Below are 16723 nucleotides of genomic sequence, written 5' to 3' on the forward strand. Positions count from 1 at the left end.
TTAGAGTCACAGACAACTAACTATTTTTTTTTATTCAATAAGTAAGCAAATAATGCATTAGTAAAAATAAAAAATGCAAGTGTCTAAAAGCTTGGAAGAATTATAATATGATAATTTTTTATATGAGTATAATATTAATAAATATAAATTAATTTGTTTTTACTTACAGTTCAATGATACTGCGCAATAATAATTTAAGGTTGTTTTTTAATCAAATTGAAAAGAAGAAATCCGGATAATTTTATTATAATTATTTATAAATAAAGAAATTGAATATTAATTAATATTTTTAATTATTTTTTTTTCCAGCTCCCGTCTGATATTGTTGCTTTAAGCACGTTTGGTGAGTTTAGAGTAGCGTGTTTTAACTGGCATTTTAATAGAGATCTTTAAAATTGTATAAAACAATGTTGTGAAGAATTCATGATAATAACAATTTTAACATTATTATAATCATTATTACTTATTATGTTATGTTATTTTATTTTATTACTTATCATATTATGTTATCTAGAATTAATACTATATTTACATCATAATTAATATTATATTAATTTAATATGTACTTGATTATGATCGCCCTGAGGGAGCACTTGCTCTAGGATCAAAATTTAATAAATAAATAATTAAAATAAAAATAAATATGTAATTTTTAATGGTACTGAAATCAGTAAACATTTGACAATTTTTGAAATTTTTATAACAAATCAATTATGATAAAAAAAATATTTTTGAAAATTCGTACTTAGAATTTTTATAAATTTCTACATGTGGAATTTTTTACTTAATTGTTTTCATTATAATTTAATTGTTACAAAAATCTAAAAAATTGTAAGATATCTGTTGATTCCAATGTCATAATTTTCTTGTAAAGACAAAAATGATCTCTACTCCTTTTTTGGCAACTTGTTTAAATATCTGAAATAAAAAAAAAACTTATACCGTAATTTGAATCTGTAAAATATTAATTTAAAAATCGAGTACAAATTTGATATAATAATAATAAATAATAAATATATTAATGGGAGCGATATGTGGAACGAAGAAACGTCATATCGGTCATATGCAAACGTCGTGTCTTCTTGTGACGATCCAGAAGTTAAATTCAAAGCTTTGTACATCAACCAGCTGACCAAGAAAGGATGACCGACAAATCGTATTACCACGTTATTTCTTGGTACAATTTATACTGGTAATAATTGCAACGATAGCCGCAACGATTGATCAAACACCAGGCGCCGACTATTAATTATTATGCTTTATTAATTCTCTTGGAGCTGAGATTGTTGCTCGTTACTTGTTATTCAGTACTCTACTTATATTTATTACTAATAACGCCAATAAATAATAAATTAACATAATTGAGTTGAGTTTGCTCATTAATGCAGACACGCGTATTTTAAAATTATAATCAAAGCTCCATTTGTCATGTGTATTCACTCGATACTTTCATTGTACTCTTTAATACCTGGTACATAACACAATAATAATAATAAATATTGTCCAACAATATAATCCTAGACATCTGTATGATTAAACCACACGTTTCACTGGTTAAGTGTCAGGTTACATGACAGTATGTCTTTTATACATTTTCCATCAACAATACGCGGTTAAATCTTTCCCAGTTGGTTAGTAACTGGTGCCTACTATTATATACATTATAACATAAATGAATGGAAAAGATGGATGCTGAGATATATTAATATAAGTATTTTACAAAGCTTACTCACTCGTATTTTTAGAAACAGGAAATTACACGCCCTCTTGACAATACTCAATACTTTTAATTACTCTAAGTGTAAAATTCAAAATCTTATTATATTATTTTCGTCAAAGGGAGCAAGACCTCCTGCAGTTTTTACAAAGTAAACCGGCCAGAGTAATTTTTTCTTGCAGCTTCTGAACATCACATGCTAATTTTCCAAACCTGTTTCAAATAAATTCAACATTATTATCGAATTTTAATTAACAAAAATTAAATGACGCTGAAATTAGCACACTTGAAAATTTTTTGATTTTTTTTTTAATTTAAAAATAAGGTCAAGAAAATTATTAAAAAAAATTGCATTTATAATTTTTTAGAGCTTCTATAGATGAAACTTTTTGGGAATTATTTACAAGTGGGGTCAACCTATGCTAGCTCATGTTAAATTTTTTTTTTTATCAATTTTTTTTTACTTTTCGAAAAAAAATATTTCAAAAAAAGATAAACTAGAAATTTTGTCCAAAAACACGAGAGCCAAAATTTTTTCCAACTTTTAAAGGCAAAAAAGTTATCGAGATCTTTATTTTTTCCTTTCACGATATTTTTTATCATAAATGCGCCGTAAAAACAAGAAGAACCAAAAAAAATTTGAAAATGTTAATTTTTTACCTAGTTATGGCCCAGAATGGGGTTGACCCTACTTGTAAATAATTACCAACTTTTTTACTAAGTTTTTCTAGCTATAATCAATTTGTAAAAAAAATTCTAAAAATTATCAGATGTCTCTCAATTTCAGTATCATAAAATTAAACTTTTTTTAAGGAAACTAAATTTATAAATAAAAAATTTTAACCATCAATAAACTCTAAAATAAATTTATTTACCGAATTGTTGGGGTGTCTGTTATGTCTGGGTCTCCCCAATGTCACGGTCATGACGTTTGAGAATGTCCACCAAAAGCCGTCCCTTTGGCATTAAGTATTAAGAAAAGATGAATCTTTTAAACCTGAAGATATAAAACTTGTTTAAATTATTGTTATTATTATTATAAAAAAAGCACAGGCATGAACTGACAAAAATGGTGTGTATTGGATTAATAAAAAAATGGTTTGTTAATGGGCATGAAGAATTAAAATTATGATGAGGATATTGCGGGCTCTCAATTAATCGCATCAGTGAAGTGAGAGAATAGTGACAATGGTGTTAGGTTGCTGATGTTCGGCGATGGTAAATGCATTACCATCAACTATCACCATTATGTATCTGCAATAGTGTATGCAGCTTTTATAATAACACCAACAATAACCAATAACATGGTTAAGCCTCATATCAATATCTATATCTATATACATCTCCACTTACATGTGTGTGATAAAAAGCGAGGATGAATTTTTGAATTACAATATCTGATCGCGATTTATATTGACGCGTCAATCGAAGGGCGTCGATCGTAGCTCGGGCATTTCTATAGCTTGGGTGCGGCACACTCTTACAACGGAAAAGGCACATCCCGTGGCCTGTCAAGTGACAGTTGAGGATATACCGGGTGCACGAACGAGCGCGAGGCCGCGTGGATCCTCGCCCATCCGGTCAGATTTATCCACCGATATTTTTGTTTTTTTCATCACATGCCACTCAAATTCGTACCTTCATGCTCATGCTTCCGTGCCTTATTCACCCTCGGCCTTTTCACACTTGTTCTTCTTTATTATCCGCAATTAAAATCTTTTTATTGATTTTTTTTCCCTGGTAATTATTTTTCGGCTTGCAAAATTAAATTAAGTTTTATTAATTTAAATTATATTGAAATCATCAAAGATTTTTATATTTTTCTTCATATAAAAAATTGTTATTAAAAAATATAAATAAATTTTTTTCTAATTAAATTTATTTTTTGTTACGATATTTAAATTAAGAGATATCTGATATTTTTTAGAATTTTTTTGATAAATAAATTATAGCAAAAAAAATTACATTTTTAGAAACTTTAAAAAATTATAGGTGCTATTTTTCAAAAGTAATTTTCTAAACCTAATTTATTTTTCAATAAAAATTGTTATTGTTCTTTTGATTTTTTAGAAATAAAATCAAAAAAAAAATTTTTATAATTATTTATTAAGAAAAATCCGAAAAATTGTCAAATGAGTTAAAAAATAAAACAAACAAGTAAATACTGCTGATTGATAAATTGAATTTAAGTTGAGAAGAATGACAGACAGACTCATAAATCAATTAATATAAAAGCTCGTGCTTTGATTGTGATCTTTGGACAGTAATATGATTTAATTCTAATAAAGAATGCGCTCTTACATGCTTTATTATTGTACGTATTTTTATTATTATTAATATAAATGCATATAATAACAACAACTGATATTACATGATTGAACATTAATCCATGTATATTGTATGTCAGTGTGACAAATAATGCGTGTGGTCTACTATCCATCACGATTGACTCTTGTCTTCGCTCGTATTTCCTATTATACATCCGTACTGCCGTATTTCTTCACTCCTTTACGTGTCAGTTTAATTCTACTTTTAACACTGATCCGACCCTTGGATCTTGATCTATGCTCCTGTAACTTAAATAAAAATTTATAAATAAAGCAAATTTATAAAATATTGTTGTTTAATTTATTTACACGAAAAATTTGTTTTGGAAACGAAATTTCGTGAGTGTTTTGAGGCTAAAATTATCCGTTTGATACTGAAAATTACTATGTGTTGAGTATAAGTAACGCCATGTAGTATATAATGTAAATACTTTCCGGAGCAAACACAGAATAAATGTGAAGTGGATTTTTTATGGAGCGAGCTTCATACCAATAGGGAGTTTGGATTAGATATATATAGTTTTAAAAAAATTAATGGGACTAAGTATGCGTTTATCAACATTTATATTCTTAATAACAAAATCAGACTCCCTAAATGAATTAGCAGAGTATAACAAAAGTCAAACTACTGTGGGTACCGGGCCATAGCGGGAACGCAGGAAATGACAAAGCAAATGAGCTGGCGAAAGCGGGAGCTCGTAAAAGAGACCCTGAACCAGTAATCAGCATAGCGGTGCCTTTTAGTCTCATAAAGCAACACGCTTCCCTATGGACTAACGACAAGTTTCAGGAAGTGTGGGCAGAGGCAAAAGGCATGATGCATACGAGGGCACTTTTAAAGGACCCTCCAAGACATTAGGCTTGTCCTTGATAGGCTCGACAAGAAGCTGCTAAGGCTAACTGTCGGGTATATCACAGGACACTGGCTAACCGGCAGGCATCTGAGACGCCTAGGCATCTCAGATCACTCGATGTGCCCCAGATGCCTATCGGAGGAGGAAACTCCTCTACATCTAATCCTCCATTGCAGAAAACTGGCAACAGCCCGAAAGGACATACTAGGATTCTGCGATGGAGAGTCTATTGATATACAGGAGATTGGCGTGGGACAGTTGCTTCACTTCTTGAAGCAGACAGGCCTGGCCAATCTCCAAGATATATAACGTAACCAACCTAGAAGGGCTGAGTACAATGGTCCAATAGGACTGAGTGCTTGGCTCAATGTCGGCTACAATATTCCCTCCCCTAATTCTATTCTAATAACAAAATCAACGATTTTAAGGAATCCGGGGCAAGATGGAACAAAATATTTTCATTAATTTCCGGGTCGGAAAAAGTAAAAAATTTACAAAAGACATTTTTTGAAGCTTTTAAATGATTTTTTTTTTTTTTTAATAATAATGACTATCAACCTTGCAGTCACTATGTGACTGCCGAGACTTGTGAACTATAAATAAACAAAATTTTGCTTTATTGAATGATGACTTTTGTTAAATTGCACTGTACTTTTCTAGCTATTGACATTTTTAAAGATATAAAGATATAAGCTCATCTCGATGTTATACTCATCAAGAGCTTTCATTTGAGTACCCACATGCATTTTTGATATATTTTTCATATATACATGTATATAATACACTACTCACAAAAATTAAGGGAATAGAAAAAAAAATTCAAATTTTTTTTAGATTTTTGACGGGCTGTATTTCAGCGAAAAATGATCGTATCGCAAAAATAAAAAATGTAATTGAGGAGAATGGTTTTACTTGTATCACTGTAGTGTTTTACAAGGGAGGGTGGGGAATTATTGTCTCTCCACTTTTTTCTCCGCAATATAATCTCTCAACCCCGTCATTATAACTCTCAACCACTTTTTCGTGCCCACCCCCCTGCATGTCGGGATTTTTTCTTTCATGCCCGACACACATGTGCTGCGACTGTGGCCGACTTACGCGTTATAATCAGTACCTGCATTTGCATTACGGTCTTAAATAGTATAGAGGTACTTCTATAATGACATTTTACCTCCATAACTATATGGGAAAACCACAGAAAACCCGACCGGTACAGAGGCTGGCAATGAAACGCACATATTCTTAGTTTATAATCATTGAAAAATATTGGTGCGCGCCGGAATCGAACCCTGGTCCCACTCTTTCGAAATGCAGGTACCGAGCCGATTAGGCTATTGCCAACCTTAAAATAAAAAATGTATTTTAAAGCTCTGAAACTCTAGTTTTCAGATATTGAGGTCAAAATTTTTTAGAAAGCACGGTTTTAACATGATCCGAAGAAATAGAGCGAACAAAAATTTTCGAAATTTTTGATTTTTTTTTCGCTCTACGGGCTTGGAAAAATTTTTTCAGATAAAGCGACCTTATGAAACAGATAGCCTGTTTATTCAGCTTCAATTTCATTTTTTATTTAGCTTGATACAAATATTCGTTGCGGAGATATCCGAGATTAGACGAAAAAGAACGTTTATGTCTTTAACCATCAATATCTCTGCAACCAATAATTGCACAGCAAAAAAAAGGACAGTTTTGGAAACTAAAAAAAATTCCCAATAAAATCCCATAAAAAATATTTCAGAAAAAAAAATCTTATCGATGTACGATACCGCGTTAAAGAAAGTTGAAAAAAGTGACTTTTTCCCTTATTTTGGTTAATCGACTTTACCTTAACAAATATCGACGGGGAAGCTATACATTGCAGGAATTTTCACACCTCAATGTACCCCTGAAAAGCCTGTAAATTTTCAGATTGATCCATTCAGTAGTTTTTCCGCCCCGATAATTGAAAATTTTGAAAAAATTAAAGGAATGAGATTTTATCCATTATTGTGCTGCAATCTTCAGAAAAATGAAAAATTGATTTTTTTTTTCGTTTTGCTCTCAATTTGCGTCAGCTCATCAGTAAATTTGAATAAAAAAAAAAAAAAATCAATTTTTAAATATATGAAAAATTGATGTGGATACTCAAATGAAAGGTCTAGATGAGTGTAACATCGGGATGAGCTTATATCTTTAAAAATGTAAATAGTTCGCGAGATACAAGGTCATTTCTTAATTATGTATCTAGAGATAGAGCATTTTCGAATGCAACCTAAATACTTATCATCATAAATTGACTATTGGTGAGAATGATATGAAACCTTGAAAAAACACAACTCCAAGTCAAGACTTTTCCGACGATACCAAATTTAACCATAAGAATCTATTTTATCATATAAATACACTGGCCACAAAATTTTGCTTATTCTCTTAATAATATAGATAACAACAACAACAAAAACAACAACAATAACAATAAATTCTAAAATTTTTGAAACTAGTTTTAAATATTAACTTTCCAAAAAAAATATTATTACCTCATTTACGTCAACAGTGATAAATGTTAAAATTTCAACCCGATTTCCCTGGCTCCACGATTCTCAACTAAATTATTATTCTATTAATAGATTTCGACTTTACTCTATTGAGCAATGAAATGAAATTTTTTTAATATTTTATTGGCACTGTAAATTGTTTTCAGTATGAGAAATTGGTCACGCACTTCATTTATTATTACTCAGGATGGCTGAAGAAACACATAACACATATGCAGTAAAAACTGTCGGCGTGTTATGGAAAACGTGGTCAGTTAGAAGTTACTGGTACAATGCATATAATAGTAGTTTAAGTATTACAACCACTAAACCCATTTTCCGCTAAAGCTTAAAGCGAGGTCCACATAGGCTCTATGTATTTAAAATACTTGTACTTATATATTAATATAATAATATATGCATACTTGCATATGTATACTTTACGATCGGAGATTTAAATAAAGAGTCGTAAAGATCCCGATCGCGAGAAATTTCTTAAGAGGGATAAATTGATCCAGTACGACGATCGATCCCAAGATCGATATGCAAGGACGACAGGAGTCCAGTCATACAGATTAACTATTTTTATATGTCAGCAATTTTATTAGTTTTTTTTTTGCTTTATTAGTTAGTTTTATCTGATAGTTTCTTTTAGCTCATAACTTGACGAATTAATTAATTACTTATAAAAAAAAATTTTATTTTACATTAGAGCGACTTTTCTTTTGTGAAATTTTTAATTATGATGTAAGTAATTTATTATTTTTTTAATTAAAATAGTGCAGATTAATTTAGGGTTGACGTAAGAAATTATTTAAAATATTAAGGACGTTATTTGCACTCACATGGCTTTGATAAGTGATAAAATCAATGAGTAGTAATTGAGAAGCTAATAATAGATATTACGAAATAAAATTCATAAAATAGATCTTTATTAAGAACATCTGTATGCATTTATGCATAACGTTCCCTAGTTATTAATTACTAATTATATCAGTTTTATATATAAATGTCAATGTCTTTTGGAAGATATTATATAAGTTAACCAATAACTAATTAAATATGCGATAAATAGAACAATGTTGATACGATGAATATTAACTGGTTTATAATTTTTATTATATATATTATATTACCATCTTTATGAGCATAAGAAACTTTATTGACAGCTCTATATTCTTGTTATAAATTTAATTATGTGTGATGAAATTTGAAAATTATTGAGCTAATAAATTATTGAGCTTTTTTAAAATTCCTAACAATTTATCGGAGAAGTTGTTTTTAATCCAGAAAAAATAAATTAACTTGGCTCAAGAAAAAAATTCTAGGCCTAAGAAAATCATTTTGAAGTTTTGTTTCTTTAATCAAGTAAAATTTACTTAAATCAAGAAATATTTTTTAGATTAAAATTTTTTCTATTTAACCCTAGACTGGTCACCCTATGAGCGTGACGCCGCGCTCAATTATATTTTGTTTATAACATCTTCAATATTTACTAAAATTATTCAAAAAAATTTGACTTTGTTCCTTGAACATTTTAGAATATATTAATCATTTTTTCAAACATCTTCGAAAATGTTAAATTGCTGAAAAAAAATTTCTTAAAAAAATTTGCAGGGCTTTCCTCATCGCTTGACCAGAGTCGTAAGTAGTTTTTTGTCCGCGGCGTTGCCGAAAACACCTCTAGTCTCTGCCTGTCAAACGTGTATGAACTGGCAACACTGTATGCTCTAAAAGCATTGCGGCAAATCCCTCATCACTCGACCAAAGTCGTTAGGTCGCATTTGTTGACCAGTCTAAGGTTAAATTAAAACGATGAAGCTTTTCAAAATGATTTTCTTGGTTCAAGAATTTTTGTTTTTGATTAAGTTAATTTTTTTTTCAGCTTGCAGATCCTGTTTTGTAACTATAAAAATTTTAAACTACGAAATTTGCATGAGAAGTTTTTCTAAGTTATTTACATTATTATAAATATTTAACTTGCGTCTATTATTTACCTAATATGTTGACTCTACATCTATTTACATTATTTACAGGCTTGTTTGACTGTCAATAATAATTTGATAAATTTATCTATACTGTAACATTTATTTTTCAAAAAAAAAAAAAAAAATGATTGATTTTTGAAAATTTTAACATAAAAGAAAATCTTTAAAAAATCCCAAAAAACTCACAATTTATTCACCCTTTAGAAAAAATTAAATCATGAAATATCGAGGCAGTTTTAACCTATAGGTCCACAATTTATAATCCAATATATCAGAAGGGCCTATTATATTATATTACATAAAATTTCACAGATTAAAGACGCAGCCAGGTAAAGAGTCAAAAAAATCTCTCATACAATATGAGTTATTTATTTAATCCATAAAAGTCATCTTAACATCGTCAATGCCGTATTTTTTTCCTATAAATCCATTTTCATCGTCGTAAAACCCTAAGAAATTTAAATCACAAAATTAATCATTTTTACACTTTCCCAGGTCAAAAGTTTCAAAAACCCTCAATAGTAGTATAGCTATAGAGCTTGAGTTATTTGTCCTGACTATTAAAGTCACCTAAATTTTAAACACCGGTACAAAGCCGTTATTGTTACAATGATAACTTATAAATATATTTATTTATAGCAGCTCAAAAAATTCATCTATTGAATCTGAAAAAATAATATCAAACTTTCTTCAAGTTTTCCATATATTTTTATTTAGTATTTAGTACTTATATCAACCATCAATATCACCAATTTGTTTATATAACTTCATATCATGAAGACGATGACTATTTGTATGGTTGTTCCTTTTCAACTATATATACTTTATAAGCGGTCGTAGATAAAATCTAAAATGCTCCCATAAAACAGTAATTGAGATTTAAATGACAAAAAATATTGAAATAATTAATATCAGTTGTGAAGTTACAAAACACTTGAACCTTCAAAACGGATTATATACATATATAAATTCCGGTTATAAAAAATTAAATATAATAGATTGTACGTTACATGTTAGATAAAAAAAAATACTATAAGTTTATAAATTGGGGACTGTTGCGCAATAATAGTTGCGGGCCAGATGCAATTGGAGTATAAATAATGACCGGAATAAATCGAAAATTTAATTAAATTTTTCAACTTAACTCAACTTAGCAGCATTATAAAGTAAGAGAAAAAATTTATTTTGAAAAAACAATTTTAGATTAAAATTCGCAAGATGTTTATCTAAAATTATTTTTTTTTTCAAATCAAAAAAACTATTTTTCAACAAGAAAGTTACTGTGAAAAAAGTTTTTATTTCTTCAGCTAAGAAAATTTTCAACAAATTAATTTCTTGTCAGAATAATGCTTATTTTTTTTTTCAAAAGAAATTTTCTCAGTGTATATTTAAGTTTGTGTTTATATTAAAGATAGACAAGATATATATGTAATGCCTTGAATTTTATAACAAACAGCAGTTTATGTTAAGAATATCAATTTAAGATAGTATTAGTAATAGAAGATATGATAGTAGATAGTAAATAGTATACGGTAGATGTGGATGTAGATTAAATAAAAGCACGGAAAGAACCTCCTTGTGCATGGCTTTGACCGTCCTAACTAAAACTACCAAACACTGAGAAGTATATAATGAAGAAGAGTAGCAAATACATTACACAGAGTAGAGGTCCAGGCATATACATAACATATGTGTATATACATATATATATATATATGTCTATGCACACACCATATATATTGCTCGGCATCTCCCACGCCTAACTACTATCATTCTTGTTGCGGTAGCCTTAGAGGACGGATCGCCGACTCTCTCGTTCTTCATTCGGGGTCTCGCGTGCGCACTTATTCCTCGACACGGTCCCGGCGCCGCACGTGCCGTCCAGTCTTATGACATATAAGTTTATATTTACAATTATTAATCACATTTATTGTCTATTAAAAATACATCACACGTCTCGTTAAATAATAAAAAGTTATTTACTCACCCGGGGCCATGGAGCTTGAATTAAGTGCTGTCAAAATGAAGTTTTTTATCTGGAAAAAATTTGTCCGCTTGTTTGTCAACTGACAGTTTTATTTTGTTGCGCAATTAATTAGTGTCTGGAATAAAAAATTTAAGTATTAAATATAAAATGACTTAATTATTTGAAAATTGTGCACGTGAACGAGGAAACGTATAATTGTATCATTGCTTTCTCGTCTCCGTGTAACTCGCGATTTCTCTCTTGGTTTTAATAAATAAATATATATCTATGTATTTATTTTTTGTTTGTTTGGTGGCTTATAACTATAGTAAACTTGCGTGTCCCATCGTTCCACTTAACATTACTTTTCTTTAACATTTATTTTTATAGTTATAATTATAAATAAATTTAACCGGCTAGACGTGGAAATATGATTAGCACTTGCGTCTCGATTTATGATAAATCACACGGACTTTTAATCAGTGCTAAGTGATTAATGTGCAGTGATTAAATTTAAGTACATAATAAGTTTTTATACATTATTATAAACAGTTTGAAAACACAAGTAAATAAATAAATAAGTATTAAATTGAGTGGAGAACGAGGAGCGTTGATGTTAAGATGATACATTTAGGTAAATTTGTTATTTAAATTATACTAGTGAATTCATTTCTTATATTACAGAATAGATACAAAAATTTACACTTTTAAAAGTGAAGATTTTTTTTTGTAAATTAGAAAAATTGAAACTATGAAAATTTTTATACATTTAAATAAAAAAATAAATTAATAAATATTATTTGTTACAAAAAATTTTCAAAGTTTTTTATAAGAAAATTTTAAACAATGAATCAATTACTAAATACATTTTTATTTTCGTCCTTTCTGGTTATTTAAATAATCTACTATTTTTTTTTTATTTGAAAATTAAAAAAGTATAAAGAACAATAACATTTTTTTTTAATTCTTATATAAATAAAGTATTGAAAGTAGTTAATATCTAATCATTATTTTTAATAGAAATTTTTTTTTTTAATTATTATTTTTAAAAATTTTTAATAGAAATTAAAAAACTTTTCAAACTTCTTACGCATATTTAAAATTTTCCTTGCTATTAATCTTATAATATATTTTTTATGTTCTAAAAGTAGTAAAATTTCTAATTTTTTCATTATCATACAAAAGAAAATTCAAATTATAATTAGAGAGTTTACAGCTAAATGAACATAAATTAAAAAAAAAAAAAAGAATTTTTAAATTAAAAAAAACTCATGAATATAATTTTAACTATATTTCGGAGTTTTCCACTTTGCTCTCCTCTATATCATCATAAATAATAAATAACCAATATCATCATCATCAATGTTATTTATTTTTTGTAATTTACAATAAAATTCACAATATATTACAGTGATGAATAAAATAATGGTTATTTAGATGTTATTATTAATATAATCCCAGCAGGATAGCGCCGATACGATATAAAGTGAGACGTAGAGCCATGGGTACTCCAGAGGATTCGCAGGACAATTTATCACCTTGTAGTCACCATGAAAACCACAGTAACGAGTTAGCTAGCCGGAAGTTACGATGCGGTGTACCTCAGTATAAATTCACAATCACCAGTATAAGGTGAGCACTTTTCTACTTACTTTCGCTTACTTACATGCCTTTAAAAAACCATTTTTTCATGATCATTATTCTCATTGAATGGTGCGCTGACAGTATTTTTCCGTCCGATGTTGAATATTCAATTACAATTCTCCGTGAAACGTAAAAACAATTTCTGAAAAAAAAAAAAAAATAACAATTAATATTAATATTTATTTTTTCACCACAGAGACGCGTAATTAAATGAAATAAAAAAACGATCGATATTAATGTAAAGCAATTAAAAATGTAATCTATTAATTAGTAGTAATTTAATTGCCCACGCCTAGACCTCCACGGGTAGGCTACAAAAGACGAATCAATCGTTAGCGATGTTATCCCAAAAGGATAAAAATAAAAAGTTTTTAAAATTCAAAGCAACTCGTGCGAGAGATAGGGGTTATAATAGGACCGCCTCTCTCGCGTGACTCGTTCAATCGTTGAATCTTTTCTCTAGGGCCATACCCGAGAATACATGACTAAGAAGAGCGTTACTTGGTCTTTGACCAACAACAAGATCTATCTTTCATACAACGCCGGAATTATATTCCGTCCCGCTATTTAATAGCTCGGGATATCTATTACCTATTATCAATTATCAATTACTCCACCAATTACCTATTTGGTATATTGATACTCTGGCTACTGTTTTTATCATCCCAGGTATAAATACCATTAGACCATTATGTTAGATCTGAAAAAAACATAGAAAAACATTATGTAAGTATCAGGATACAGGAAAGGATAATTATAATTATATATATGAAAAAATGTTACGGTTATTAAATAAATAGGATATAGAGTAAATAATAAAGCTGAAGTTGAGTTAATGTAAATAAATGGTTAAATAGTTGTAAAGTATGTTAAAGATAAAATACCTTTAGATAGATAATGAAATGTTCGCGATAGCGAATATAGTATGGATAAAATGCATCTCGTTGGTTACCTCGTTGGTGCCATGTATATGCGATGGCGTTGATGAATCTTCGCCGGTGGCTGTGCCATGCTCCAACTCAACTTTACAGCACAAGATAACACTATAAAATAATGTAATATAAAGCTGTGGATTCTCTTTATTCTCAATACACAGTAAAAAAAATTTTCGTACAATTCAGCACAAAAATGTTTATTGATGACTTTTTTTGTACAAATTTAGTGTTAATTAAATACAATTTGTATGTAACGATAAAGTACCACATCTTTGTGTTTAAAGTAGTGATACTGAAACTAACAGACATCTGTCAATTTTTTTAATAACAAAATTATTCTGAAAAAATTTTAATAAACAATTCTACAACTAAAAATTTAAAAAAATTACAAGTGCAAATTAAAAAAAAAATATTTTTTTATAATTGATTTATGATAAAAGTATATTAAAAATAATTTATTTTCAAAAAAATGGACATTAGTATAATAAAAAATTAATTTGTTGAAAATTTTAAACAATTTTATTTCTCAGCAGAAGATTTTGAAATTTTTCTCAGTAACTTTCTTGTTGAAAAATTTTTTTTTATTTTAAAAAAAAAAAAAACAATTTTAGATAATCAACTTGCAAATTTTCATCCAAAATTATTTTTTCCTAAATCTAGAAATTTTTTTTTTCAAATAGAAAGTTAGTGTGAGAAAAATTTTGGTTTCTTCAGCTAAGAAATAAAATTGTTAAAAATTTTTAACAAACTAATTTCTTGTCACAACTATGCCCATTTTTTTCATAATGAATTTTTTCTCTCAGTGTAATACAGCTTTGTGCTAATGTAAAATTTAAAAAGTGTTTCTTAAGTATTGAATAATATTTTTGAGTGTTGAAAAACGAATCGATCGAACAACACAAACGATTGTGTTAAATCAACACACTAAAATGTAGAATATTCGACATTAAAATTTTAACTCTTTACACAATGACGAAAAATTTTTTACTGTGTTCGAATTTAATTTTCGTTTAATAATTATCTACTGTTATATTATATCAGGGTATTTAAACGGTTAATAGTTTTATAATTTAGAGCCAGTTGATGGTTGATAGTAGATCGGTAAAAGATTTTAAAAAACTTAGACTCGCCTCCTGTACGGATTTTTTTTCACCACCGGTGATTAGAAGTTACGCCTCTATTCGAACGCTTATATTGAATCTATTATATTACATGGAGTATGGAGTATGAAGTGCTGGTATGAAACCAGGCATTATGCTATGGTATATATCGCATGGTATCGGTATGGCATGTTATGGCGACTAATAATTTTTGTAGCTACGCTATAATGGAGAGTAGAAAATAAATGAATAAAAAAGCTCGGGTTCGATTGCTTCGTTACTGTAATCGCTCTACGTCTCGTCAATCACTTGACGAGGACCTCACGTTTGCGATATCGCGATCCAGCCTCGTTATATTATGAGTTGAGGATCAACTCTTTTTACTTTTAGTTTGTTTTCTCTATGCTATTTATTCTATTTTATTTGCTTGGTGTGGTGTGTGTACACTGCTGTAGCCTGGTTACGCTGCTGTACACACCGCTGATATACGCTATCATCTGTGTTGTGTGCTGTGAATTAAATTGCAGGATAAATGTTTTAGAGTTTAATCGGGTTGTTATTATCAAATCATTTAGTTAATGCTTTTTATGGGGGTTTAATTGATTTTTAATCGTGGGTTTAGTTTAGTTTTAGAAGAAATTTTTGTAGAAAATAGACCATTATTTTTATTTAATATTTGAAAAATATACTAAATGCTCCATTCTGCGCGCATCTAGTACACATCAATACAAAAAGAAATTACAGGTAGTTATCTCATTGAATTGCTGTATTTTGAGTTTATAAATATTTTCTCCAAATCTAGAATTACATACACAGAAAAAAAAATTAACTCGAATCAAGAAATTTATGTTTGAGAACTTCATTGTCTTGATTTAAGTAAATATGGCTTGATTAAACAATTTTTCATTTTAATTCATAATGAAATTCTTCTAAATCAATTTTTAAGTTCAAGAATTTTTTTCCTGATTTAAGTTAATTTTTTTTTTCAGGGTACAAAGTTCAAATTAATTCAAAAAATATTAAAAATCATAAATGACATCTTATTTATCCCACATAAAATTCATTTTTTTATCATCAGTCACGTTGTTATGGCGGTAACCTACACTAAAAAAAAAACTAATCGATTTAAGAGAAATGTTCTCTTCAAAATTTTATTTTATTTCGAATTATATAGTTTGAATTAGTTCAAAAAATTCAATCTTGAATCAAGAATGTAAAACACTTGAATCAAGAAAAAAAATTTTAGTTTTAAACGATAAAATATATAAAAATCATTATATTATAAAGATAACGTATATTTCGTTCAAGAATTTCCTTTCTTGAATTAAAGTCCGTAGTAGAATTGATTTAAGGTATTACCGATTTTTTTCAACAATATCAAAAATACACGGATTTTTGTTATTTCTATATTTTTAAAAATATGTCTCATATACCTTTCAGTATATTGAAATTCTTCAAAATAATTTTCTTGATTCAAGATATTTTTATTTTAAACTAAGTTAATAATCATATCAGTACATAAATTTTTTTTCCTGATAATTAAACTTACTGTTGACTGTTGACAACTTTTTTGAGGTCTTGCGCTAATTAAAAAAAAACTTGATTCAAGAGAAAAACTCTTGAATAAAAAAAGTCACTTTGCAAAATTGCCTCAAATTTAGCAAAAAAAAATTTTATGA

General features: G+C 28.5%; 1 protein-coding gene and 1 long non-coding RNA gene across 4 annotated transcripts in view; one reads left to right on the top strand and one right to left on the bottom strand.

Moving 5' to 3' along the window:
- Positions 1–764: 764 nt before the first annotated feature.
- LOC123275492 lies at positions 765–14293 on the bottom strand. 2 transcript variants are annotated; one of them, XR_006511692.1, is made up of 8 exons: positions 13894–14293; positions 13634–13709; positions 13018–13151; positions 11387–11501; positions 4089–4293; positions 2593–2714; positions 1734–1930; positions 765–918 (listed from the first exon to the last, which is right to left on the bottom strand). It is a non-coding gene; the product is annotated as an uncharacterized LOC123275492 (long non-coding RNA). The 2 variants fall into 2 exon arrangements; XR_006511691.1 differs by having other exon boundaries at positions 11057–11501; positions 13894–14289.
- LOC123275490 (ADAMTS-like protein 4) overlaps positions 11497–16723 on the top strand; it is a 39627-nt gene continuing 34400 nt past the window's right edge. Inside the window, exons 1-2 of one of the 2 annotated variants that reach the window (XM_044743642.1) lie at positions 11497–11999; positions 12827–12997. In XM_044743642.1, coding sequence (XP_044599577.1) covers positions 12867–12997 — 131 coding nt within the window. In that variant the 5' untranslated portion in view covers positions 11497–11999; positions 12827–12866. The remainder of the gene's footprint in view (positions 12000–12826; positions 12998–16723) is intronic. The other variant, XM_044743643.1, reaches the window with a different exon arrangement.

This window comes from Cotesia glomerata, linkage group LG2, assembly GCF_020080835.1.
Source record: "Cotesia glomerata isolate CgM1 linkage group LG2, MPM_Cglom_v2.3, whole genome shotgun sequence".
In the NCBI taxonomy this organism is placed as follows: Eukaryota; Metazoa; Arthropoda; class Insecta; order Hymenoptera; family Braconidae; genus Cotesia; species Cotesia glomerata.